Raw genomic sequence first — 27,384 nt, forward strand, 5'->3', positions numbered from 1 at the left:
CACATGGCTAGGTAGCCAGATAATTTTATAGAAATTTCAAATGACAAATCATAACTGTACTTCAACAACAAAGAAACACATGAAAATACAGGCTTGCTTTGATAGTTATATCAACTCAAAACTTATCAGGTTTAGCTTAATTTTAGAGTTTCCTGATTGTTCTATTAACTCATTCTGTTTTCTCATAGTCTGGCTTTAGTGGCAAAGACAAATATGTAGAGATCTATTTAGAAATGTGAGTAGAAATGACATTTACAAAAAAATCATTCAGGATTCTAAATGCATGAAAAAATTTAAGCAGACAATTGACTTTCATTATTAAGCTATATTTTAAGGTTTACACAATCAAGTTAGTAAAGAACTTCTTATCTTTTTTTATTTAAGATTTATTTACTATTATATGTAAGTACACTGTAGCTGTCTTCAGACACACCAGAAGAAGGCATCAGATCTCATGACAGATGGTTGTGAGGCATCATGTGGTTGCTGGGATTTGAACTCAGGACCTTCAGAAGAGCAGTCAGCGCTCTTAACTGCTGAGCCATCGCTCCAGCCCCCTTTTTATCTTTTCTATGGAAATAAATAATCTGCTTTTATCAGGACATGCTAACAGCCTCTATATTCTCTTTCATGAATAAACACACAACATTTTTTCCCACATGGTTACTTTATCTTCAGGCCCAGAATATCCTGGTTCCTTTGGACTAGAAACTATACAAATTCCTGCACTACATACACTTCACTCCTAAACAAGTTTATCTGTAGAAGTGTATTTTTGGAATTCTAATGTACTTCATAAACCATCTACTTAATATTAGTTTTAAATCAAGGACATATTTTAGATTCTATTTCCTTTCAGTCTCTTGCTGAGAATATTGCAAGAATATGTACACATGTACTAACATTTAATATAATGACACTGATGAATAATCTCAAAATAAGTTCCCTGGTGGTAGCAAAGGTAAAAGATTTATACACTCTGAAACATGGGGTATATAAAAGCTGATGTAGCGTTTTAAAACCCTGGATTGAGACTAGAGAGATGGCTCAAAGGTTAAAAGCACGGACTGCCCTTCTAAGAACCTGAATTTGGTTTCCAGCACCCAGATGGCAGCTCACAACCATCTCTAACTTCAGTTCTAGAATCTGTTGTCCTAGCCTCCTTCAACAATGTACACACACGGTGCATAGATGTACATGTGGCAGACAATCATACGCAAAAACTAAATCTTACAAAGAAATACTGGCCTGTGTAGATCTAGTAAGATTCAATAAAATACAAAGATAAACTCTAGGAGTGGCTGTCTCTTTCTTCCTCTGGTTTTATCTTTGGAAGGTATCATATCTAGGCATAGTTCAGGGTTTGCTTTGAGAGTTTAAGAACAATCATGGTGTCTTTTGAAATTTAGGAAGATGGACTGAAGCTAGGATCTCATTTTTAGTTCTTTGTCTTTTATAGTCTTTCTACTTCAACAAGCTTTTTACCCACTGAGTCATTTCCTGTCCATCTTGCTTATTCTTGATAGAATATTACACTGCAGCCCTTGTTAGCCTGGAACTTACTATGGCTTCAAGTTTACAGCAATCCTCTTGCCTTAGCCCTCAAGTCCTGGGACTACATGTCCAGATCACATGCTTTCTCATTTATACTTGCCTATCCTTATAGAATATATATTTTGAAAATAACTAGGGCTGGAGAGGTAGCTCAGTGGTTAAGAATACTGACTACTTACTCTTCTAGAGGTCCTGAGTTCAATTCCCAGCAGCCACATGGTAGCTCACAACCACCTGTAATATCATCTGATATCCTCTTCTGGTGTGTCTCTAGACAGCTATAGTGTATTCACATGCATAAAATAAACAAATAAAATCTAAATAATTGTACTTTGAAATTATATAATTTTTTATATTTTGAATATAGAAAAGTATAGATTTGATGGAAGTTAACATTTTTGTTGGGGTTTTGTTTGTTTCTCTTTGTTTTGGGGTGTTGCTAGGGTCATTGTAACTTTTTAATAGTATGTTGACAGATATTTACAAAGATTTATATATGATGTACTTATATACAATCCTAAAATATTTAGTCACTAAATTTTAATGTAGGCATAAAATATGAAAACTAAATAGGCTATTATCTGAGGGCTAGTAAGCCAGGAAATTATTTTGGATTCATAAGCTTGCATTCTGGCACTGCCACTGTGGAAATAAAGCAGCCAGAAAAGCACATCTATATTCCAGTAAAGCTGTACTTATCTGAACAGATGGTTGCTAAAGTCACAGGGGGGACTTGTAGAGCCCTGTGCTAGGTGACAGAGTTCAAGTAAGTTCTGCTATGGATGAAGCAAACTAATGCGAGATCAGTAACAATGAGATTATGTCACTCACATTTTGTTCACAGAGAAGTTTTAAATCATCTCTCTGAGGGGAACTCCCCACACCCCACTGTGTGTCTAAGTCATCAATCTGGCTTGGTGGATGGTGCATTATTGGACGGACATCACCAGCAGCAGTTGTGTCTACAGTCAATTCTTTCACCCTATAAATACACAAAAGTTATCTAAAATTATCAAAGACTCATGCATACAAACAAGAACCATTTCAATACAAAAGCAAATCAATTAGCACAGTAAGACTGATGATGTCACTTTACAGGTCAAATTTATCTGAAATCTGTGCATTTGTTTGTTTAATGCTAGTTTACTTAACTTTATGCTTACTTCAACTGTAATTATTGTTCATAATCAGGGAAAGTTAGCAAAGTATATTATAAATAAATTTATAAATAATTTATAAATTATAAAGTATAATTATAAATAATCATAATTACATCTTATGAGAGAAAAATTGTTAAGATCCATAAAGAAACCACTAATGAAACCAGAGAAGTTTATACTGCTTAGCCAAGATAGCTAAGTAAGAAATAATTTCATTTGGCTAAATTATTAAGACAGGGTCTCATTATGTATGCCTGGATGTCATTTGCAGACTACAGAGGGTGGTCTCAAACTTAAAAGGATCTGCTTGTCTCTACTTCCCAAGTACTAGGATGAAAGGCTTGTGCCACCATGACCAGCTCAGGGCCGAAAGATCATAAGAATCATTTTTTAAAGTGGTACTTCTTACTTAACACACTGTAAAAAGGATATATTTTCTGAATCACAAGGACTGGTATCTCCTTGCAGACAAGAAACTATTTATCACATACTAAAGATAAATATGCAAAAGTGACATCATCTTTTAAAAAGAAAAAGAGAAATATGGGACTTTAAATTCTAAATAACCTTTTAACAAAAATGAATAAAGGACATAAAAATGCAGATCATGCAGTACAACCACCACCTGCTAAATGAAAATGAAAAATGGCTTGGAACAAAAGTAATAAATGAAATGTTTATATGTAGCACAATTCAAAACAAGCTAGTCAAAGAAAAAAATCTTAAATATAGAATGAAGCAAGACCTGGTAATCGAAGGAGAAAAGTCGTCATAATCGTAAGAAGGAGAGAGATCAGGGCGACTGCCACTACCCTGGGAGAAGGGAATGTCTGAAGGACTAATTCCAAACTCCTTTACTCTGCAGTACCAAAACAGTGAGAATTAAGAGAGCTCTTGATAGACACAGGAATGCACAGTTCAACTTTTGTTTAGAAAGAGTATCGACATTGTTGTAAGAATATTAATTTAGAGTATGATTTCATAAATATGCTTCCACACTTATGTTTTATTGATCCCCAACTAAAAACAGAAAACTCCTAAGTCTTTCTTTTCTAGTTGACTTCTTCCTTTTCTCCTAAATCTTCCTACAAACTTCTCATGGCAAGACTATTACCTGAATCTGAAGGCTCCTTGCTTTAACTACAAGACCCAATCAACCTAATTTCTTCATGTGGACAGCAGCATATTTTATCAGCTTCAATGAATCAACATTGTGTGTGTGTATGTGTGTTAGTGTGTGTGCATGCATGCATGTGTGTGCATCTCAGTGTCATATGCACACATATATGTGGATGTGGATGTTAACAGTTGATGTAGAATGACAACGTTGTCCATTTTATTTTCTGAGACCAAAACTCAACCAAGCCTGTTCATCAATGTGACTGGGGGGCCCTGCTCTCCTCCTGTCTCCCAGCTCTGGGGTTACAAGTGTTTGCCACTATGCTCAGCTTTTACATACACGCTGGGATCCAACCTCAGGTCTTCATGCTTGAGCAGCAAGCACTTTGCCATGTGAACCAGCTTCCCAGCCCTGAGACCTCAACTTTTGCAGTGCTTCAAAAACCAGATATGAGAATAAAATTCATTATAATGTCTTAGGGTATCCAGTTTACAATGTATTAACTCTAATCTACCCATTTAGAACTGTATTAGCTATGAAGCCTCCATATGACTGAAAGAATGAGATGGATAAGTTTCTGTGGTTGGTGTCTCTGATTATCAATGTGGGAAGTAAATGTTTTAGGAATGGAATTTTAAAATGTTTTTGCTAATGACTATAACAGTTACATATAACTGAATTAAATAAATCTTGCATCATATGACATTTTATAGTAGCTGTTATTTTTTAAATACCAGAATTTGTAACTTCTAGGTATTACATAGACCTTGTAAGAAACTTACTGTTATCTTCATTTCACAGATGAGAAAACTAACTTAGATAAATCAAGTATATTATTTGATGTTATTCAGAAAGAATATCATGTGACTAAAGTACAAGCTAACACACACACACAGAGACTTCTACTTGTGTCCATTCACTGTCGAAGGTTTAATATCAGAATGTCTCTTTACCCTTTTACTAGAGGCATGTATGTATGTATATATGTATACATATATTTCTTATATGCTTCAGAATCTCATTGAGAAACACTATTAGTGTCACCCATAGGATTTTTAACTATTACATATTCTCTTATGCAAGCCAAACTATACTATGTACACTAATAAATTTTCTAAAATGACAGTAATAAATAAAAAGCAAGCTCTCAATAACTATTCTGTGTTTCAATCACTCTAAGTGCTTTTGTTACCCAGAGAATACCCTCTGCTTCAGAAAACTGGTTCACAAGTTCTAGTACAGCTTTTCTTCTTGGAACAATGACTCACTATTCTTTCTGTTCCACATTTCTTTCTTCTTTTCTATAGCTAATCATGACCTTAAACTCCTGATCCTCCTGCATCTTGTCTGACCTGCTGGGCTTACAGGCAAGTGTCATACACCTGACAGTGTGTCTCAATTTTATTAACTGAACTGGACTTACTGAACTGGACTTATCATCTTGATTATTAACTCCAATATGCTTTGTTATAAACTATCCCCAAACTCCTATAAAACACTTCTAAAATATATAGTTTTAACTAAAAGAGACTGAAAAATAATTTCCAAGTGTCATGCTAAACATTTTACAAAGATCACTTCTCTCAGGTTCTTAAAACAGTCCTTTACTACAAGTATGGCCACTGATCTCACTGTGCTCAAGATAAGGAAAGCAGAGCACATTAGCCCTTTGTTGCCACAAAGTAGGGAGGCAGGTGCTTTGTCCTAAAAACTATTCTTCCATCTACATGCTGAGTCTTAAAAAAGACGGCCCTGTGAAGGTTCTGTGCCCCAGTGTAGGGGAATGCCAGGGCCAGAAAGTGGGAGAGGGCAGGGTGGCAGGCATGGGGAAGGGGGAGGCAACAGGGGTTTGCTTTGGTTGTTTTTGTTTGTTTCTTTGTTTTTTGGAGGGGAAACTGGGAATGGAGAAATTTACATGTAAATAAAGAAAATATCTAAAAAAAAAAAAGAAGTAAACAATTTCCAGGCTGGGAATGTAGCTTACTACAGAGCATTTGTCTAGAGTGGTCAAGGCCCTAGTACAATCTCTAGGACAACAGAGTACATAGTAAAAACCCTCCATATCTAGCTAGGCATGATGGTGCATATCTCTATTTAGCAATGGGAATGCAGAGGCAAGAAGAACACAGGAATTTAAGGTCATTCTCAGATACATAGTGAGTTGCGAAGACAGCTTAGCAAAATACCTTAAATTAGTGGTTTAAGTAGTCAAAAATGTGAAAAACTTGGGATCTCACTGTATATTAGTAGCTTCATGTTAACAGGAATTTTTTGGCTAAAGTTCTAAGACATGGAGGGGTTTGTTTTAATTCTATCAGGTGTCTAAAACAATTTTTTTTTTTTTTGATTCTGTAGTAAGAATCTACCACAAAAAGTATTCCCTATCCCTCCTTGAGTAACTCTGGGAAAAGCATCTAAAAATTATTTTTAAAAACTCCTACATACTAAAAAACTAATTAAAAGACAATAATGCCTGTGACTAGGAACTCATAGTTCAAACTATAAAAGTTATTAAAAACTGAACCTACTTAAAGCTTTATTATATTTTTAAGTAGCTATTATATTTTGTATTTTAAGTAGCTATTTTATTTTGTACTTTTGTGGATTTTTTTCCCCCATGGAATGAGAACAGAACCCAGAGGGCCTACTTCATGCTTAGCAAACATGGACACTGACTTACATCTCTAGGCCAATCAGTTAGTACTTCTTAACAATCCTTACTATCACTGAAAAATCTCTTCAGCAGAAACCAAAGAAGCACAATATAAAAGTCGAAAAGAATAATCAAAATATAGTTACTAACATTATTCAAAGGTACATTTATAGGCATGAAAACAACTTTTTAAAAATGAAGATTGTTTTAAAGAAATGAGGTGACGTTGATCAAGTTAGAGAGCAATAGGTTTGAGCAGCTTTCTTTTCTGAAGGAACACACTAGAGCTTTTATGGAAGCTAGTTAAGAGCTGCTTCCCACATTCTTCTTTTGTTTCAACTGAAGAGATTAGGAGATGGGGTGGGGTGGGGGTGGGGTAGGGGTAGGGCCGCCAGGGGAAGCCTTCCAGAGAGAGAGAGAGAGAGAGAGAGAGAGAGAGAGAGAGAGAGAGAGAGAGTGTGTGTGTGTGTATCCCTAGCTGAGAGATTCCCATGTCTGCCTCCTGGGTGCTGTGATTAAAGGCAGGCACCACATAACCCAGCTTCAACTGAAGAGATTTTTTTAAATGATAATAAACTCTGCCTGCCTCTGCCTCCCTAGTACTGGGATTAAGGGAGTATGTTACTACTGCCTGGCCAGTTTTTATGTACTTTTCTATGTATAAGAACTTATATTTTTAAAAAGATGGAAAATAAAATCTCTATTTTGACTAAACAAGAAAAAAGTAAGTATGTTTTTGAAGAAAATTAAGAAAATTTCCATATTAGAAGTAGGTCATAAAAAATTTTATCTGTAGGCTAAAATTTTAAGTATAACATCATTATAGACATTTAAACCTCAGGGGCAAAGAGTAGATCCAGGTAAGTTAGGCGGAAGGGCACGTGTGGAGTTTCATCAAAATATTGCACACATATATCAGATTTTCAAATATAAATGTATTTATAAAATCATGTAAATATTCACTCCAAACAAGAATGTATGTGTGTGTGTGGGAAACCTAAAAAATAATAATTCTATCATAACTCAGAATTACAAGGGTATCTGAAGCTATCATGACTGTAAGGCATAAATGCTTTTAGTTCTCAGTGTTTTTGATCATATGTAAACAACTCAGTTGTTTACTGAAGTTGGAAATGTTACTGATGTGAATATCATCCATATGTAGCACCAGAAAGAACTGTTATCACTTAAATGATACATGCATGCCTATATGTGTGTGATTACATGCGTGTGTTGTCTATGTGTGTGTATTTAACTGGATACCATAAGGAGTAATTCCTGCACAAAGCAGAACAATTTAAGAAATTAACTCCCTAATTTCTAATATTATAATAATAAAAAATTTAGTATTACATAATTATATAATGATAATATAAAATTTCTATTTCTGAAATGTGGTAAAATATTATGAATTATAACTTGTTGGAATGGAAAAAATCACATTACAAGACAAAATGATCAATTTTAATAAAGATAGCAATTGTACAATAATTTTATACAATTTTACCTAATTGTACAATATTTTTTCTGTTTTTTCAATTTTACAAAATAATTCTAAATAATGTTGAAGAAAAAATAAAACTTAATTTTGAAAATTTGAAGAAAAAACATGATACAACTTGGTCTATGGGGTTCTCTGGTATCTGCGATACAGATTTCATGTTGGAGATTAGAATACCATGGAACTGGTGATCCTTCTGCCTCGGTATCATCAGAGGCTATACCTACAGGTTTGTGCCATCATGCCTTATTTCCCTAGCAGACACAGAAACACACTATATACTGCTTTAATATATTAGATTTCAAATTTTAAAATGTAGGAATCGCTTTCATACCTATTTGCATATCTTAACGTATTAAGAGTATTTTCACAGGATGCCATTCCTGGAGAGATTGTGGCAATCTATAAAGGGGAAGCAAAGATAAAATCATAAATATTAAAAACAATAATTCTAACAAGTAGCTCAGTAAGATCTAATCTTACAATCTACTTTTAAATATTTATACTGGTATCTAACTCTAAGAATCTATCTATTTATTACATATAACCATTATAAGGTCTAGTAATAAATTTTCTCAAGGTACCAGAAAGTCATTTAAAATCCAGCAGAAACTGAAGGCAAACATTTAGAAAAAGGAACAACACAGACTGGCCCTCCACCTATTTACTATTTATTACTAATGGAATAATATTCTTCCAGAGACAACACCCCAGTAATGTCACACAGGACTAGTGAAGTCTCTTTAGGAATTAAGAGTTCCTGGTGAAAGGCCGTTTGGAAGTGGAGAGCTAGCAACAAGAAAAGGTAAACTGTCCTATAAGAAAGAGAGAGGAGGCTGAGGGAGAAACTCCAACTGTACACACAATTGCACAAACCTCTGGTTGATTATCTAGCTTGCCATGAATACAACAAGCTGTAAGCAATACAGAGAAGCGCATGAAGAGATATTTGTTACCATCCCCACCCGGAAAATAAGAGTGTGCAAGTTAAGTTAAGATCTCCTGCCAGGCAGTGGTGGCACATGCCTTTAGTCCCAGCACTTGGGAGGGAGAGGCAGGCAGATTTCTGAGTTCAAGGCCAGCCTGGTCTACAGAGTGAGTCCCAGGACAGCCAAGGCTACACAGAGAAACCCTGTCTTGAAAAAAAAAAAAAACCAACATCTCCTAAATGAAGGATTCAGATGTTAGAACTGAAAGGTGTTACAGCTGCAATATAATACCTTCCACCAAATTAGTAGGGATCACATCTTAAATGTAATCTATCTAAATAGAGGGGTAATTAATTATAATTAGCAACAATCTAAAACTTCCATAGATATTTATTTTTATCCCTTCAGGTTAAAAACAAAAGCAAATTCAAAACAAACAAACAACAACAAAATTCAAAGCCAACTTACCATGCAAGTACGAGAGTTTTCACCTATGAAGGAATCTCTCAACACCTGAGTGAGTTTACTTGCTCGGAAAGGAGTATGGGGTTTATTTCTACCTAAGGCTCTGATACACTCCTAAAAAATAAGAAAACATTTCTTATCATTTACGTTTTATTAAAGAATCATTTTAAGCAATACTTTAATGAAGTTTCTTAAGGCCTAATGAGCTCTGAAAATTCTAAGTTTTACAGTACTTAACAATGGTTTCTTCAATATTAATTCAGGAAAATGAGGTACAACAAAAACAAACCTCAACTATTCTAAACCTGAAAACAGGACCAGTGTTCAAACTTTAGGCAACAGGAAAGTTGTAAGAAGTTGAGGTTTTAAAATGGAATCCCCAAAGCTACAGTGACTTTATTGTAATCCTTCCAATTTCTGATTTTCTAGTAAGGGAAACAATATAATAATCTTTTAAATTATTTTGGCCCGAGTTTCACTTGTTTGCTTTTTGTGAACAGTATTCTGTTTTTTTATTTTTTGTTTGAAATCACTTTTCACCTTATCCCACCCCCTTTAAGGTTGTTGCCTTGAGTCTATAAGAGGCTAGCACAGCAGGGTAAAGGAGTTCTCTCTGTAAGACCCAAGAAAACACTGTAGACCTCCTTTTTGCGAATAATAAGATGGGAAATTTTTCTTTTTCCATAGTTGTTTCCCCTACTACAAAAGCCAGGCTGACTATAGCCCTTTTACAATCTAGCTAAGCAACCTCAGAAATGTCCTGTCGATTTGTTTCCTTTAACTTGTTTAAGAATAAAAACATGTGCACGGAAAAATTCTACATAAAATAAAATCTGTAACTTCTAGTATGACAACTTAAATTTATAAATCTTCTCTTTTACAAGGTGATACAGGTGTTACAACTGAGTAATCAAACTTAAGGTCAGAAGTAAAAGGCCTTTCATAATTACATTTTACTTACCTTGAGTGCTAGAAGGCTTTTATTAATTTCAGCACCTTCAAGCCTGGTTTGCCTGTCTGCACTGGATGTATCAGCTCCTCTTTCATTCCCAGCCAAGTCAATGAGGGAAAATTTACCATGTAGCTTTCCCTTCCTTCTAAGAATGATCTGAAACACTGCATGACTCCGAGATGAATGTGCATTTGCAGATGTTTGACCAGATGTCCTACAATGTGATTAAGGACATATTGGCACATTTTTTATTTACATGTTATCCATAGTCTTTTGGCTTTGCTGGTACACTAAAAGCATAGGACCTGGCACACAAGTTCCTGTTGAGACTCACCTGCAGCTGTTGCCTATGTCGATGAGCTTCAGCACGTCCTCCACACACTTGACCTCCCGTTCCTGCAATCCTACTACTTGCACCTGCTGCTTTCCATCTTCAAGTACTCTTAATTTTGTTTTCCTATTTAATAAGTCAAACACCTGTAGAAAACAATATTTGAATTAGAAAACTAGCTTTTAAAAATCACCTCTACCAAAGAGAGTCTAAAATAAGACTGTTATTTTCAGAACAATGTCCAAATTGAAAGCTTGAAAAGACATCAACTATTATATTTACAATCATATAAATCTTGTGGTAGTGAAGGCCACAAAACAAATATACTTAATACCACCAAACTATACTTAAAAATGGTTAATATATATGAATAGAAACATGTTAAAATATATATAAATATATATATATATATATATTTATATATATTTTAACGAAAGTCTGGGAACTGGAAGACAACTCAGATGGTAAAGTGCTTGCCAAGCAAGTACAAGGACCTGTGTTTGATCCCCAGAAATAAAACAGCCTATCAATCACAGTATTGGGCATATGGAGACCCTGGGGGCACAGTGGACATCTAGCCTATCCTAACTGTTCAGCTGCAGGCCACAGTGAAAGTCCCTGTCTCAAAAATACAAGATGTACAGCTCCTGAGACATAACACCTGAGGCTGACTGCTGGCCTCTACATGTACACGTGTAGCTACACATACATCCACCTACACACGTGCATACCCACATATATGTACTCATATACCCACTCCTATACACAAAAGAAAACAAAAATTCTCACATACCTTTCCACTATAAATTTCAAAAAATGTTGCATATACTTGAAGTTCTAGTTTCTTATAGTTTGGCTTCTTCAGCATTAAAAAGACATCTCGAGCTGTCGAAAATTTCACATATGAAATTTGTTAAGATTCAACAATTTTACAAATTTCTTTTCTACTTTTAGAAGAATCAGTATTAGGTTAAAAGTGTCAATAAAAATGTTAAAACATTAGTTTGAAAAATAAAGTTGTAAAAGAAGCTCTTCTTTTGTGTTCCATGAAAGAATGCTACTATTTACCCTTGAAAGGGGTCAGCATGAAGCTCAGTTGGCAGTGTCTGCCTAGCATGCACAAAGTCCAGGGGTCAGTCTATAGCACTGCATAAGCCAGGTATACTGATATACCCCATTATAAACCCAGCATGCAGATGTTAAAGAGAGAAGAAATAAAAATTCAACGTAAGCCTCAGCTACATAGGAAGACTGAGGTCAGCTTAAAACACATGAGCTCCTATCTCAAGAATTGTGTGTATGTCTGTATAGGGGGGTGGCGGGTGATCCAGTAACAATTAGCCACTGCATAATTTATAATAATCTATCTTTATTAGTGACCCAATATATTAAGATTTTTTTTTGTCACCAAGAGCTTATTTTTTAATGACTTTGTCTCAGATAGCCATGGTTGGCCTCAAATTTGCTAATGCAGCTGAGGATGGCTATGAACTCAGATGACCTTGCCTTCATCTCCTAAGTACTAGGATTACAAGTGTGTGCCACCATGCCTGGCCATGACCTCTCAATTCTTTCCAAATAATCTGAAACCGAACAGATCTAATATGAGATCTAATATATTGTGTATAGAATTATTTGTGTATAATATGTGTATATGTGTATACAAAAATGGACAATAAAAAGCCTTATTCAAACAGACCTGAAAAATATTCAAGAATATCATAAACTATGTACACAAAGGACACTTACCTGCTAATGCATAAATTCCCTTAGAACAATCCTGGTTCTTTCCTGAAAAGTCACCACCCATAGTCTACATTTTGAAAGAAAATAAAGAATAGATATTATTCAGGAATATGTTATAAGAATTTAGGTCTTGGGGTTGGGGTAATAACTCAGTCCATAAGTACTTGCCACAAAAATATGGGAACCTGAGTTCTATCTCCCAGAAGCCATGTAAGATAATCCAAGCATAGTGTGAGTACATGATAATAATCCCAGAGTTGGGAAAGTGGAAACAAACAGATGCCAGGGCTTCCTGGACAGCCAGTCTAGCTTACTTGGTAGTTCCAGGCCCATGAGAAACTTGTCTCAAAAACCAAACTGGATGGCATCAGGAGGGTAACACCTCTACATTCACATGCACATGGCCAAAAACTATAGGCTGTAGAATTCAACTTTCCGAGGGAGACTATAGCATCACAGCAGCATACAACTTATTAAATTACTTACGTGAGTTTTTCCACTTCCAGTCTGCCCATAAGCAAAGCATGTAGCCATGCCCCTTTCAAATATTGTTTCCACTAGTGGTCTAGCAGTAAATCTTAAAAGGAAAATGGAAAAGTGTGTCACAAATATATAGACAAGCAACCCAGGTACTATAAAGTATACTTCATTAATAAAATATAGCAGAAGCTTAAATACTAGATTGGTACAAATAAACAAGCAAACAACAACAACAACAAACTTGCTTTGGACCATGAATTTTAAATAACAGGAAACATGACAACACATTTTGGGGCTACTTTCTGTCTATTCTTGCAGTGTGAAATAAAAGCCTTGCTTTGGGGTTATATGAACTGCTAGTATTTTCTGGATTCTGGTGGCTATGAAAGTCATTTCCTTCCAGTAATTTGTCCAGATGCTTAGGAAGGTGGCAGTGTGGACAAGAAGCCAGGTGAAGATGGTGGGTGAGGCAAAACTTTATAGCCCAATTTTTTTCAACTACTTAGTGTTCACGTATAATGTATGACAGGTGTAATAAAGAACTGGGTCCTTCCTATTGACCCCTGCCAGTTACAGGCACTGCAGCTTTTGGTGTAGCTCGTCAGTTTGCTGAGCCGCTTCTCAGATGTGGTTTCTCCAGCATCCAGAAAGCAGTAGTCTATGTCAGCAGCAGCAGAGCAGACCATGAGCTTTCTTGGTTCAACTTTGGATTTGGAGAGTGCAGCAGAGCTTGTTCTTGGTCCAACCACTTGAACTGAATATTACAATCAGCTTGAAAACAGTCCATAGTTGCATAGGATAAGATGTAAAACCATCTCTCCAACCCCTTCAGAAATATATCCATGTGTGTCTATGAAATGTGCAAATTAACTATTAATTAGCATAAAAACTAACTTTCAGGGGTCTATATGTTCCTGGAGCTTGCTATGTACACCAGGCCAACCTCAAACTCAGAGATCCTCCTGCCTCACCTCCTCAGTGCTACCACACCCAGAAAAAACAAAAACCCCAAAACTAATCTTTTGATGTATTATAGAGATGACATGTTAAAACTCAAGAATTTCTGACATTTTCTTCAATTAATGTCAGAATAACATTACACCCCTGGAGAGCTGTACTAACATCAACATTAAGTTGTGAAGAAAGTAATAAAATTCTAAGAAGATAACTTTAATTTAAAACAAATTCACTTACCTATAAACCATTTCATTAGGAGCCGAGTCATCAAAGGCATAGTCAAACCGAAATGTCTGGTTCTCTAAGTACCGGGTTAGGTCGACTTTCTGTTTGGGCTCATGTACCATCACAACATCTTTACTAGGGATCGTGATGACATCAAGATCTTTCATCTGAGTTTCTAAAAGAATGGACAAAGTCAAGGTTCAGTCATTTTCACAATGTTTGATCTAATGACCCAAATTTACAAAAAAAATGACTTGAGAGCTCTAAAAAAATTATTTTAATTTTGTGTGTGAATGTATGCACACACGCCAGGGTATGGTATGCATGTGGAAACAAGAGAAAAATCTGTAAACAGTTTCCTTCCTCCACCACTGGTTCTCAGGGATCATTAGGACTGGCAGTAGGTAATCCTACTAAACCATCTCCATGTTTTTACATCAAGTCTCACAGCATAGTCCCAATTATCCTAGAATTCACAATCCATCTCCCGACTGTCCTCGAATTCACAGTCCATCTCCCGACTATCCTCGAATTCGCACTCCATCTCCCCGAGGTTCTCCAGGATTGGGATCACAGAATGTGTTAGCATATCCAACTTCTAAAAGAGTCCTCTACATGCCGGGCAGTGGTGGAACATGTCTTTAATCCCAGCACTTGGGAGGCAGAGGCAGGCAGATTTCTGAGTTTGAGGCCAGCCTGGTCTACAGAGTGAGTTCCAGGATAGCGAAGGCTACACAGAGAAACCCTGTCTCGAAAAAACAAAACAAAACAAAACAAAACAAAAAAAAACGAGTCCTCTACAAAGCAGCATACCTTTTTTATTGAGTGGTCGTTTTCTTACACAAACACATATCCTATGTTCATCAATCTAGGAATTTAAAAAACATTATTTCACTAACTTACAAATGCTATAAAAAAACAATGAAAAATAAATTATGGTTTTTAGAAATTTCTTAACATAATTATGGTGGTTAAGCTTTAAAAAATAAATTAGCATTGCACAAATTTATTACTAAAATTTTGAGCACTGTGGAAACTTTGTTTTTAATAAACCATTACTTAGTAAATAAAAATTTTAGAAGTAGTATTCTTAGCACTAGTTCTTATTAAGAAGGTACCTTCCATTCATCTCAAGATATGATACACACAATAAAAGTAAAAATTTCTGTTTTACAAATCGACACCTTTTCAAAATGTTTATTGTAGGTCACATTGTTAGAAAATAACATGAACAGGAAAAATCAAAATAAATAAAGCAAAACAAACAAAAAAGAACACCAGTATTCTCATATTACTGAGTAAAATAACTACAATTTTATGAATGACAAAAAAACCTACTTTATTTTTAATTGCATGCACATATTATAGTTATGTGCAAGTAAGTGCTGGACGCCTCTGGAGCTTCAGGTACAGTGAGATGTGCCTGACACAGTGCTGCTGGACACCTTGAGGACCCAAACTGTGTCCTTCACACAGCTGATGTGCTCCTAACAGGTGGAGATGAGCCACTTTTCCAGCCCCATTAATGACAAAGCTTATTTAAAAATTTTAAAGATAAAAATTACTTTCAATATATGATTTCTTGGAATAATTTCCTATTATCAGGCCTATTTTAGAGTTTTACAAATTGCCTGAACTAAAACCATGAGCTCAGATGCAATAGGTGAAGTATCTGGCAGTGTAACGAGGCCTAAAATATACAGGAATATATGCTTATGAATAAGAAATCTATCAGGACTATAACATTCTGCTTAATACAAATATTTTTGGTAACCAAACATTCTATATATCATAGGTCAATTATTATCTCTCCTTGGAAAAGTATTTTCACTCTGCAGCACTGGAATAGTTTTCAGCACTGGAATTCTGGTCTTTTATAGTCCTTTAAGAGCTAAAGCCAGAATAATGTTTTTAAAAATAACAGATTAGTTTAATAATAAGTTAGACTCATTTAACCAAAGTTAAATAAGCTTGAAACTGAGATCAAAGCCTGTGTGAAGGTCATAAAAGAAACTAGGTCTTCTTATGGACTCACTAGCTGATGTGCAGGCATCAGAAGACAAGGACAAGACAAAGAACAGCTATGCAGGCAGCACTTCTAACATTAAAACTAAAGAAGATGAACAAAAAATAGATGGAGTCATGATTTCTGAAAACATGGGAACTGAACCTCATAAGGAAAGACAAAACCATACAGGTAAATAAAATATACAATTAGTGAGCATGACCATTTTTATTTATAGCATGACATCTTCAGAGTAATAATCCACAAAGACCTTACAGGATCGGCTGTTGTTAGGGGTCTGTAATCCAAGCTCCCTCTGAAGTCTCTGATCATACACATAATTTCGTAATTTGGATTTGTAGCATCAACATCCTATTGGAAAACAGGATTTGAAACTTATGATACTTATAATTTTGAAAACTGCAAATGAGACACTGCCATTTGTTAACCAAACTCCAAGTAAAACTAAAACTATAACATAATCTCCAAGTTCAGATTAATGTATTCAAAGCCACTTTCACATAAATAACAAAATTATGTTAATCTGCACTTATCCAGTGAACTCCAAAGTTTCCTCACTAAAACTACCCTTTAACTGTTTAAAAGATTCATCTATAATACATATCCTTTACCTATGTCAGAAAACACAGCAATGGAAGAGCATGCTAAGACACTGGCAAAGACCCCTAGAAAGGCTGGGAACTGGGGAAACGCATTCTACATTCCATCTCTCAGAACTACTTCATCTAGTGTTTCAATAAACTATGCACAAGGCACCATGAGGTTCCTGCAGCTGCATCCATAACGAGCCCCTCCTTTCACTACCCTACCATCTCTGCTGATCTTCCCAAAGCACTACTACTATTTTTTTTCCTTCTGCCTACACCAGTGCTACTGTCAACACATTAAAAGATTCTTTAAAAAGTTGGTCTACAGATGAAAACATGCTGTTTAGTTATATATAAATGTCCTGTTTTTAAATATAAACAGTCTTAAAAATAAATTACAATATGGATTCATTTACATTCATTTCCCTTCTCTGTTAACTCTAAGAGAGCCAACATGTAACAAAACAAAAGACAATATGATATAAAACATAAGATCATTTGTTATCTTTATATATACAATGCAATGTTATCTGATAATTTGTTTGCTTTTTCCAGGCTGACCTGGACCCTTTGTCCTCCTGCCTCTCCTCCCAGGTGCTTACTGAGAGGTATGATAAGTGGCTCAAAACCAAGATAACATTTTAAGTTTTAAAAAAAAAAAAAAAAAAAAAAAAAATCAAGGGATTGAATTCTGACTGCAATTTATTTTAAATTCAACACTGGTAAGGCTTTGATTTAAATTATAAAAAGCCATGGTCATGCCTTCCTGAAATGAATGATAATAAATCACTAATACTCAAGTCAGGTTTTTCTATTCACTCTGATTTACACTGAAGATTTTTAAACTGTCAATAAAATTTCTCTTCAGCTCATCTCTATAAAAGGACAGAAACCTGCCAGGTGGGAAGCAGAATGTGAAGCAGGAATTAAGAGCTCACTGGGGTGTTTAAGTATTATGAAGTTCCCCCAAGAAACGCCAGGTGGCACTTATGCTAAGTGTCAATAAACTTATTCTGTGTAGTCTTCTGGAGTCTGGTCTCACGTACCTAAACTGGTTTCAAAGTCACTACGTAGCTGTGAAAAGGCCTTGAACTTCTAATCCCCCTGCCTTTACCAATAGTAGTAACTTATTTAAAAACTTTACATTATTTTTGCATATTAATCTAAAAACATCCTTAAACTTATTTTAAAATCAACTATTTTCACTGACATAAACTAATCTTTTCTCCAAACAGCAAACATTTATGAATTTATGTTACAAACCTGGGCTCTTTTTTCTCTAAGTTCTTGCTGTTGCAATCTCCTTTTTTCTCGTTTTTCTTGCAATTTTTCTACTTCTTTCACACAATTAGATTTTCTACGTGCTAAAAGGAAAAAGATGAACTGAAGCATAGTTTTCTATTTATAGAATTACACTTAACATGTAGATATTTTATGAATAATTTTAGCGCACGCAAACACACACAAAGTCCACAATGATGAAGCATGCCAAATACCTAGGTGAACTTATGATCTGCTTTAACAAAAGCAGGAACAGGACATTATACAGATGAGTCAAGGGAAATGACTCGAACACACTGATACATGTCATCTCTTGGTTTAGGATCACAGACCTTTGAATTGAAATGATCAAGAAGTATAATTTCCTTATAGAATCAAAAAAACAAAACAACAAAAAAAGAAAATAAAAATAAAAAAAAAACTAGCCAGAATTTTAAATTCAAAACAATTGTTATAACCTCACACAAAATGTTATACATCTCCAATTAATTGACTAAAATACTAAGCACAAACTATAATTTGTTGGCAAAATGCAATCTTTAGTCAAGTTTGTATTGGACTGCTTGCTACAGAGGAACTTGTAAGGCTGACCAAGAGAGACTACATGTATGCCTAAAATGACTGAGTCCTTGATACAGTATTTACATACAAGGAGGTCCAAACTCCTTTTTTGCAGCTTGAACTGGAGATATATCTGAAACGCTACCATTCTGTTGTGCAGAAGATGACTGCTCAGGAAGTTGACTAGGCCGTGCGCGTGCTGAACCAACCACTAGAAAACAAAGTTAAGTCAGGAAGTTAAATGCTAACCATGGTAAGATATCCTCATGTCAAATCTGATACATGAAAAGTACACCCATGCCAGGCACAATGGCTCATACCTGCAATCCCAGCACTTGGTAGGCTGAGGCAGGACAATCAAGACATGGTTGTGACAAGACTAGGTAATAATGAGACCCTGCCTCAAAAAATTCAATAAATGCTGGGAGATGGTGGCACACACCTTTAAACCTAGCGCTCGTGAGGCCGAGGCAGGTGGATCTTGTTGAGTTTGAGAACAGCCTAGTCTATAAAGTGAGTTCCATGACAGCCAGGGATATACAGAAAAGCCCTGTCTCAAATGAAAAAAAAAAAAATCAATAAACTACATTTAGCAAACTGCTAAGTTTTTCTACAAATGGTCTTAAAGCTACCAAAAGTAGTCAATCGACCCCATGTATTGACGCAACTAAAAGATATTTTTAAAGTAATATTTGCATCATGAAAGAGGCAGGCATATCTCTTGAGTTTGTGGTCAACATGGATTTCATAATAAGTTACAAATAATAGTCTTAAAATGCAAACAAAAACCAGTATGATATTAGCTACAAAATTAAACATTCGCCTAAAACCCAAAGCTAAACTGACTCTTAACAATCATTTTTGAAGATGCACACGAAATCTCCGTCTTACAATTCCAGAATGTAAACATTCCTAAAGTATATGTGCAATATAAAAGCATTCTCATTTTTTAAAAATATACACAATTCAGACACACAGAAATCAAATGTAAAAGTTCTTCTAACCTTCCTTACAGTCCAGACTCCATTCTTTTCTCCCCAACATAAAAATCTTCAGTAGACTATTTCCCTACTGTAGATGTCATAACAATGCAACAATGGACTTAAAATTAAATATAAATAGAAAGCTGGGTGAAGTGATGCATATATAATAGGAGCACTTGTGAGAGTCAAGAAGACCAGGAGCTCAAGATCATTCTTCGCTGTCTATCAAGTTCAAGAGAAACCTGGGCTAAAGAGACCCGTCTCATACTCTCCCAGACTCAGAAAAGTTACCGCATTATGTACATTTTTAAATGACTTGCAGGGCAGTGATGAGAGGACTTTCTCCTCTCTACTTCTAATCTCTTCTCTGGTGCTTCCAGCTCATCTTGTACTACCGTACAGTAGTTCTAAACTAATGAACAAGAAGAGAGAAGCTAGTTTTGTCTACGTGTCCTGGCTGTGAAACTCCAAGTAAACTATAATTTATGTTCATTTAAACTTCCTTTTGCCAACTCTAAAGCTAACCATTAAACTTTCTCAAAGTCTTAGTCAGAAACTATGCTCAAATCAGTAATAATGAAATTTGCCCGTGACACCATCGCCATCTGAAGCCTTCCTCAATCTTTCTTTCTCTAACGCCCTCCTCGATTTTTCAAAATTGAGTAAGTTGAATAAATAGTACATACTTTGCTGGATCTCTAGTCCCCACATATATTTAAATTGCTTTTGTTTTGTCTTATTGAGTCTTGCTTTGTAGTCCTATTAGCCTACAATGCCCTATACAGACTAGATTGGTTTCCAGCTTATAGGGATCTTCCTGACTCTGCCTGATGAGTACTCAAATTACAGGCATGCCTCCCCATGAGTAGTTCAGATTTCTTAAACTAGAAAAAGATTATTAATGCTACTGAGCTATTAGGAAGTCAGAAACACTAATGTTAAAATTAGCCATGTATGGTTTAAACACCAAGGGTAATATTAACTTTTGATGTACCTCATCAAAACCATGCTAAAAAGTCAGTAGGAAAGATTAAGGGGATAAAGTTTTATTTACCTCTATTATCTCTTGGGGGAGGATCATTCTTAATAGATGCCACAGTCCGTCGGTTCTAAAGAAAAAAATAGTATTTATTGATTTTTCCCCCTTCATTCCTCACAAGTATCACTGCCTCGGCTACTTTTAATTAAATGAAAGCAAACAGAAAATAGTAACATAAAACCAAATAGGAAAAAATACAATAAAAAAAATGCTAATTCATCAATAGTCAATGTCCTAATTCCCCAAATATTAATGAATATGAGAAAGATATTGCTCTAAAGACCTTATTCATTTCAGTTTCACACAACTCTACAGAATCATTATTTTCTTAATTCCAAGCTCAGGCCAAATGTAGAAATCTTCTCATTTACAAAGTTCCATAATATAATTTTTCATCGTTATTCAGAAATGAACACACACACACACACCACAGAGGGTAGGGAGAAAGAGAAAGAGAGGTGGAAGAGAGAAAATGTTGTAGTTTTGCTTCTCAGACTATGGAAAGCACACTGGAAGGTTCCTTTGATGCTCAGGTTTGGCTATTTCCATCATCGACCCACTACAATCAAAGCAGATGTCAGGAACGATTTTATTGTGACTGCCTTTCAGAAGAGAATCTGAAGTGAGGCTATATTCATCTTGTCAAAACTGTGTACAGGTTGGGGGATCTCTTATCTGAAAGGCACTAGACCAGAAACGTTCCACAATTGTTCTCATCTTAGAATATTTTGTGTATATGCTCTCATGTGTGTAAAATCAGGTATTTTGGTGATAGGACACAATTTTAAATGCACATTCATTTATGTTTCATATATACCTTGAATTGATAGAGCCTGAAGACTTCTGTGTGTGTGTGCCTGAAGACTGTGTGTGTGTGTGTGTGTGTGTAACCCAGGAGGGCATCTGGTGTCTGCTGTCATGTTCTACCAATTTTATTCCTGGAGTCAAGGCTTCTCATTTGAACCTGGAAATAGGTTGACAGTCAGCAAGCCTAGCAATCCTTCCATCTGTCTCCCACGGAGCTGTAGTTACAAGGGTCACAGCTGCTGTTTCTACTTAGTTATATGGATTCAAATCCAATAGTAGTAGTGCAAGTGCTCTTACCCAGGGACCTCCAACAACCCTGAAGATAATTTTGTAAACTATTTCTGGTGCAGCTTCATATTCTGACAGAAATTCATCACATATGTGAGATTTCTTTTCTGTGATCTAATGTGTGTTCTCAAAAAAATTTGCATTTGGGGGCTGGCAAGATGGCTCAGCAGGTAAAGTCACTTTCTGCACAAGTGTAAATGGAGTCAACCTACCCCACAAAAAACAGTCAGATGTGGTTGAGTGCTCCTGCAATCCCAACACTCATACAGCATACAGGAGTCCAGAGCACACAAGGTAGAATGTGAGAACCAACGACTGACAGTGGTCCTCCAATAGTCACCTGAATGTCCAGGCATGCACACACCTACGCTCACACAAACCAAGAATAAAATAATAATAAATAAAAATTAAAACCTTGGATTGTGGAGCACTTTTGAGCTTGGATTGAGAGACTGCTAGTAAATTACACCTTTGGATCTAAGGAGGTAATCAGTATTGATTTCTTTATTCAGCTGAAATATCAAAGTACTATGAAACAAACATGACCAGTTATCCTAAAAAGATTTCATTATAGATTTCAAAGACTTGACTACTGCATAGATTAAGGCAACCAACTTCTGGTCCTATTTATAAAGATACTAAGAGTGAATTCACTTAAAAACAAACCCACAGCAAATAATTTAGTTATACTCAACCTCACATTGAAATTATATTTGGATAGTGGTATTATCTCCCAAAGTGGAGCCCAGAAATCAGTATTTTTAAACTTCATCAAGTGGTTTTAAAAGGAAGCAAAGACTAACAACACCCTAAGGCCTGGAGATATACAGGAGCTCAGTGGTAGGATGCTAAGACAAAGGAGAAGTATTGGGCTTGAGTTCAACATGGAATGGGAGATAGTAGACATTAAGGCTCTGAAGCTGTGTGTGGAAACACTCCATGCATATTAAGGACCTGTATGTATTACATCTCACTTTGCTTGTTATACAAACTGAAACTTCAATTTACACTCACATATGTAATTTCAAAGTAGAATATTTTGTAGATAGTTAAGTCTCTATAATACATTTGCATGTTTATGCATGTTTTCCCTGCAAAATATGGAATTCCTATAAGCTTGCAAGCAATGTCAAATTCATCTGTGTATTTCTGCACAAATCAGTAGGTGCCATTGAATCCAGGTTCAACAACTTGGCAGGACTCTGGTTGTATTGCGTTTCAAGAGAAGGAAGCAGAGCTGTCTTTAATGGGTCTGTGCTTTGCAGAGCTCCAGCTCCAGACAGAGGATGCAGCATTACTCCAGAGTTCCTCCTCAGCAACAACACCCAGGCAGGCAAACTACGCTTACCATTTCTCATTTTAAAATTAGAAGCCAGAAGATTTATTATTCTTAATAAAAAGCTGTCTTGTCAGTAAGTGTTCATTCAACACTGACAAGAACACAACTTTGACTCGTCTCTCCAGAGAAGCTATCAGTCTTAAAAAAATTCTAATTAGGCAAGGAATTTTTATGATTTGATCTAAAGAATGTCATGAATTGTGAATTAGGCAACCTGACTTATGAAGGTATGTATGAACTGCACTGATACAGATGGTGGAAAACTTTTTAAAAATGAACCAATCAATACTTAAACATACTATACGTGTTCATCATCATCTTCCAGTCTCAAATCAGCACATATACAAGTACACTCGCCCCTAACTAACCTTTACAATTTTGTTTACTTTTGAGGATGATGAGGGTGGAGGTATTTCTGGACTGGGTTCGATGTCTTCATCAGGTACAAGGTCAGGGTTAAGTGAAAAGATGCTTTCCAAGTCAATCTGTATAAACAAACACATGTACGTTATAGAGCAAATGAATTCAACTTAAAGTTTCACACCACTTAGTAAACTAGATTGTTTAGAACACTAGTCCACATATATTTTATACTTGACTTAAGGAACTGTTTGTAAAAAGTGACCTTCAAAACTACACAATTGTTACTTATATATAGCAACTTTCAAATTTTGTGCCCTGAGCTAATGAACAGATGATGTATAGAGAAAAGACATTTTTCCTTTGAGCTAATTTTTACAACTCATTGGAAAGATTTTTTTTTTAAATATACAGGTGTTTTGCCTGCACACCACATGCATACTTGGTGCCCTAAGACACCAGAAAAGTGTTGAATCCCCTGGGACTAGTTACAGATGTCTGTGAACCACCATGCTGGGGCTGGAAATTAAACCAGGATCCTCCATTAGTCTCAACCATTGATCATCTCTCCATTAGTCTCAACCATTGATCATCTCTCCATTAGTCTCAACCATTGATCATCTCTCCAATTCTTATCTGAAAGTTCTTAAAGGAGTGATACAGAATATCTATATCATATAAAATTAATAGTTTTGTTTTGTACTCAGAATCTTGACTAGAAATGTTTACTTAGCAACCGTACCTCTTTGCCTTTTGTATCTCCATTTTCTATCCACTCAACAGTTACACTTTCATTATCTTCATTTAAAGATGTTACCATTGCTTGGTGTATTCGGCCTAAGTAGGAAGAAAATATATTTTAAAAGCAATGAATGATAGCGTTCTTAAAACATGGTTAACTACAACTTAGCAGTTTGCATACATATATGCATATAATACAGTCATGTTAAGTATGATCTTACCATTTTTATAAGAAATTATTACAAAAATAAACTTTGTCCGTTAGGTTCATAACATCAAGTCCAGAAACTCAGGGTATTTGTTAAGAACAAAGTCTCCCTGAAAAATAGTCACATTGACAGCTAACTAAACTTTTATGCACATCTGTCGGAATCTTCTTCCACAGAAGACCAGCTGAAACAACCAGCCTCGTGGGACGGAGCAACTTCTAGATGCTTGGACTTCCAATTCATAGCTGATCATTGTTGGGGAGTTGGATTACAGACTGTAAGTCATCATAATGCATCCCCTCAATATAGAAATATATTCCATAAATTTGTAACTCTAGAGAACCCTGACTAATACAGCAACTGATACACTGATCAAGACAGAGTATTTGAATTTACTATGCAGCTGAGGATGACTTTGAACATCTGATTTACAGTTTCCCTGTTGTGTTTCTTAAATGCTAGGATTGCAGGAATATGCAAACCACATTTGTTTTTTGTTATTTTTTTAACATCATAACATGATTTAGATACTCCTTTATTAAGTGTAATTAAGAGCTATAGAGAAATCACAGCAGTTAAGAGCACTTGCAGCACCCATAGCAAATGGCTCAAAACTGTAACTCCAACTCCAGAGAATCTAACAAACTTTGTAAGTGCTCATGTATGTTTGAGTGGCACATGCAACACACACACACACACACACACACACACACACACACACACAGCATGAAAACTAAAAAGAGTAAACACAAACTGCCTTCCACTTAGGCTTCCAACCACAAGACTTTATTCTTCTCTATGGTCAATACTAAGCATTAATTTTAATTCTACCATTTGGTTGTAGATATCGATGTCTTGTTACAACTCTGGTTCACTCAGTGAGTCATACACATGCAGAAAGACAAAGAAACAAGGGAGAGGTGACTTGCTGGGAAGAATGATTCTCAACAGTAGAGGGGGATGACAGAAGTAGGAGGGATGTAAGAGAATGAGCAAGATACACTGCATAAATGTATGAAGCTACCAAAAGACAAAAACAAAAAAGGCAGATTTGCATCACTGTATTGTATGAGTGCAATATTCTCTCACCTTGTCTCCGTTTCTGACCATGTTGCCCTCCATTCTGTTCACATGTCAACCACAATGGTTCTGGTTTAAACTTAATTATAGCTGACTATAGTAGTGCATGTTTGTAATATCAGCACTAGGGAAACTGAGGCATGAGGATTACTGCAAGTGTGAGAAGAGCCTGAACTACCCAGTGAGTTCCAGGCCAGATGGGAACTTCCTTCAAGACAAAACAAACAATAAACAGGAAGGCTGGAGACATGGCTCAGCAGGTAAAAGCACTTGCTGTACAAGCTGGAGAGCCTGAGTTCAAATCCCTAGAACTCATATAAAAAGCAGAGTATGGTCATGTACCTGTGAGCCTAACACTGCTGGCCATGGAGCGGTAGCAGGCCTGCTGGATCCAAACTCAGGTCCAGGAGCAGAGACGCTGTCTCAGGCGAATAAAGTGGAAGATAACATCATCTCCACTTTCTTTTTTTTATTTTATGTGTATGAGTACACTGTAGCTGTACAGATGGCCATGAGCTAACATGTGTGTAGCTGCTGGGAATTGAACTCAGGACCTTCTGCCAGCCCCACTCACTCTGGCGTACTTTACTGTAGCTGTCTTCAGACACACCAGAAGAGGGCATCAGATCTCATTACGGTTGGTTGTGAGCAACCATGTGGTTGCTGGGATTTGAACTCAGGACCTTCGAAAGAGCAGTCTTGTTCTTACCCGCTGAGCCATCTCGCCAGGCCCTCATCTCCACTTTCTTTATACTACCAAATACCAATTCTACATGTGGCATACACCACACACACACACACACACACACACACACACACACACACACACACACACACACAAAATCACATTTCTTGCTCAAAAATCTTCCAACAGTGCCCATTCTGAGTAAAGGACAAAGTGTTAGTGTATCAATTAACTGATTAATAAAACAGCGTCTTACTATGTAGCCCTGGCTAGCCTGGAACTTGCTATGAAGACCAGCCTAGCCTCAAACTCAGTTTATCTTCCTGCCTCTGCCTCCCAAGTGCTGGTGTTAAAGGCTTGCACCATCATACCCAGCCAGTACTGTTTTTTTTTTTTTAACTGATTTAAGTTTTATTGCATTATGAGGAGAAAAGATACACAATTTCAATTTATCTGAATTTATTAACATTTAAAAACATATTTTAAGTGAATAGAATTAGATCACATTCTTGTTTCCCTTTTGTACCCCAACTTCTCCCAGAGACCCCCTCTTCAATACCTACAATAACTTTTTTGTCATTCTTTAAAATTTACAAAATATTATAAAAATAAAGAGTATTATAAAAGTTGTTCAATATAAAACAACAATCAATTTAACAATCTTATGTAAATGCTTGTCTACAGCAATATTGAAAATACATGTTTTTCTCAATGTAAATTTTAAATAACTCCAAACATATTAACTGTATATTTCAAAATAACACATCACTACTAGTATTTTTTTAAAATGAACATAAATATATAAAGTCTTTTTGTTTGTTTGTTTGTTTTGTATTTAGTAGAGTTTAAAATCCTGGCTCTTACTGTAGTACAAGCCCAAAATAAGAAAATTTTTAGACTTTGGAGTTCATTGCAATAAGGCTGTACTTCAATGACCCTCATATCACCAAAGGATTTTACCTTCATCGTAGCTAACCTGAGAGCTGACAGTTCTGCTGTGCCAAAGAATGAATTGTAGGCACGATTTTTGAATACAGACTTCCTGCTATGGTCAAAGCTATTTGACTTGAGTGAGTGACTTCATTCTCAGGCCACAGAGAACAGGTTACACTCATTTAAGAAATGAATTAAGGTATTAAGATGGTCTATCCGTAAAGTCATTCACCAACTGTTTCAATGAACAATGGTTATGCTTGGAGGGTGGCACAGACAGTAGGTGAGGGTAAGAACCTGGTTCATTGGCTGTGATAATTTGATAAAGCATTCATCTCAGAGAAAGAGTAACTTATAAAGTCCTCTTCTTCAAACTTGATACAATAGTTACA

General features: G+C 35.9%; 1 protein-coding gene across 4 annotated transcripts in view; it reads right to left on the reverse strand.

Annotated features, from left to right (window-relative positions):
* The window catches only part of Kif2a (kinesin family member 2A), a 62,336-nt gene that overhangs the window by 5,077 nt on the left and 29,875 nt on the right, over positions 1-27,384 (reverse strand). The window contains exons 2-18 of one of the 4 annotated variants that reach the window (XM_031360451.1): positions 24,087-24,181; positions 23,353-23,469; positions 20,566-20,620; positions 18,674-18,739; positions 17,950-18,050; positions 16,355-16,450; positions 14,887-14,941; positions 14,086-14,248; positions 12,898-12,988; positions 12,415-12,478; positions 11,459-11,550; positions 10,669-10,811; positions 10,344-10,548; positions 9,386-9,496; positions 8,323-8,390; positions 3,460-3,573; positions 2,386-2,536 (exon numbers count right to left, since the gene is read on the reverse strand). In XM_031360451.1, coding sequence (XP_031216311.1) covers positions 2,386-2,536; positions 3,460-3,573; positions 8,323-8,390; positions 9,386-9,496; positions 10,344-10,548; positions 10,669-10,811; positions 11,459-11,550; positions 12,415-12,478; positions 12,898-12,988; positions 14,086-14,248; positions 14,887-14,941; positions 16,355-16,450; positions 17,950-18,050; positions 18,674-18,739; positions 20,566-20,620; positions 23,353-23,469; positions 24,087-24,181 — 1,787 coding nt within the window. Of the gene's footprint in view, positions 1-2,385; positions 2,537-3,459; positions 3,574-8,322; positions 8,391-9,385; positions 9,497-10,343; positions 10,549-10,668; positions 10,812-11,458; positions 11,551-12,414; positions 12,479-12,897; positions 12,989-14,085; positions 14,249-14,886; positions 14,942-16,354; positions 16,451-17,949; positions 18,051-18,616; positions 18,740-20,565; positions 20,621-23,352; positions 23,470-24,086; positions 24,182-27,384 lie in introns of all 4 variants that reach the window. The other 3 variants (XM_031360450.1, XM_031360452.1, XM_031360453.1) reach the window with 3 other exon arrangements.

This window comes from Mastomys coucha, unplaced genomic scaffold, assembly GCF_008632895.1.
Source record: "Mastomys coucha isolate ucsf_1 unplaced genomic scaffold, UCSF_Mcou_1 pScaffold8, whole genome shotgun sequence".
Classification (NCBI taxonomy): Eukaryota; Metazoa; Chordata; class Mammalia; order Rodentia; family Muridae; genus Mastomys; species Mastomys coucha.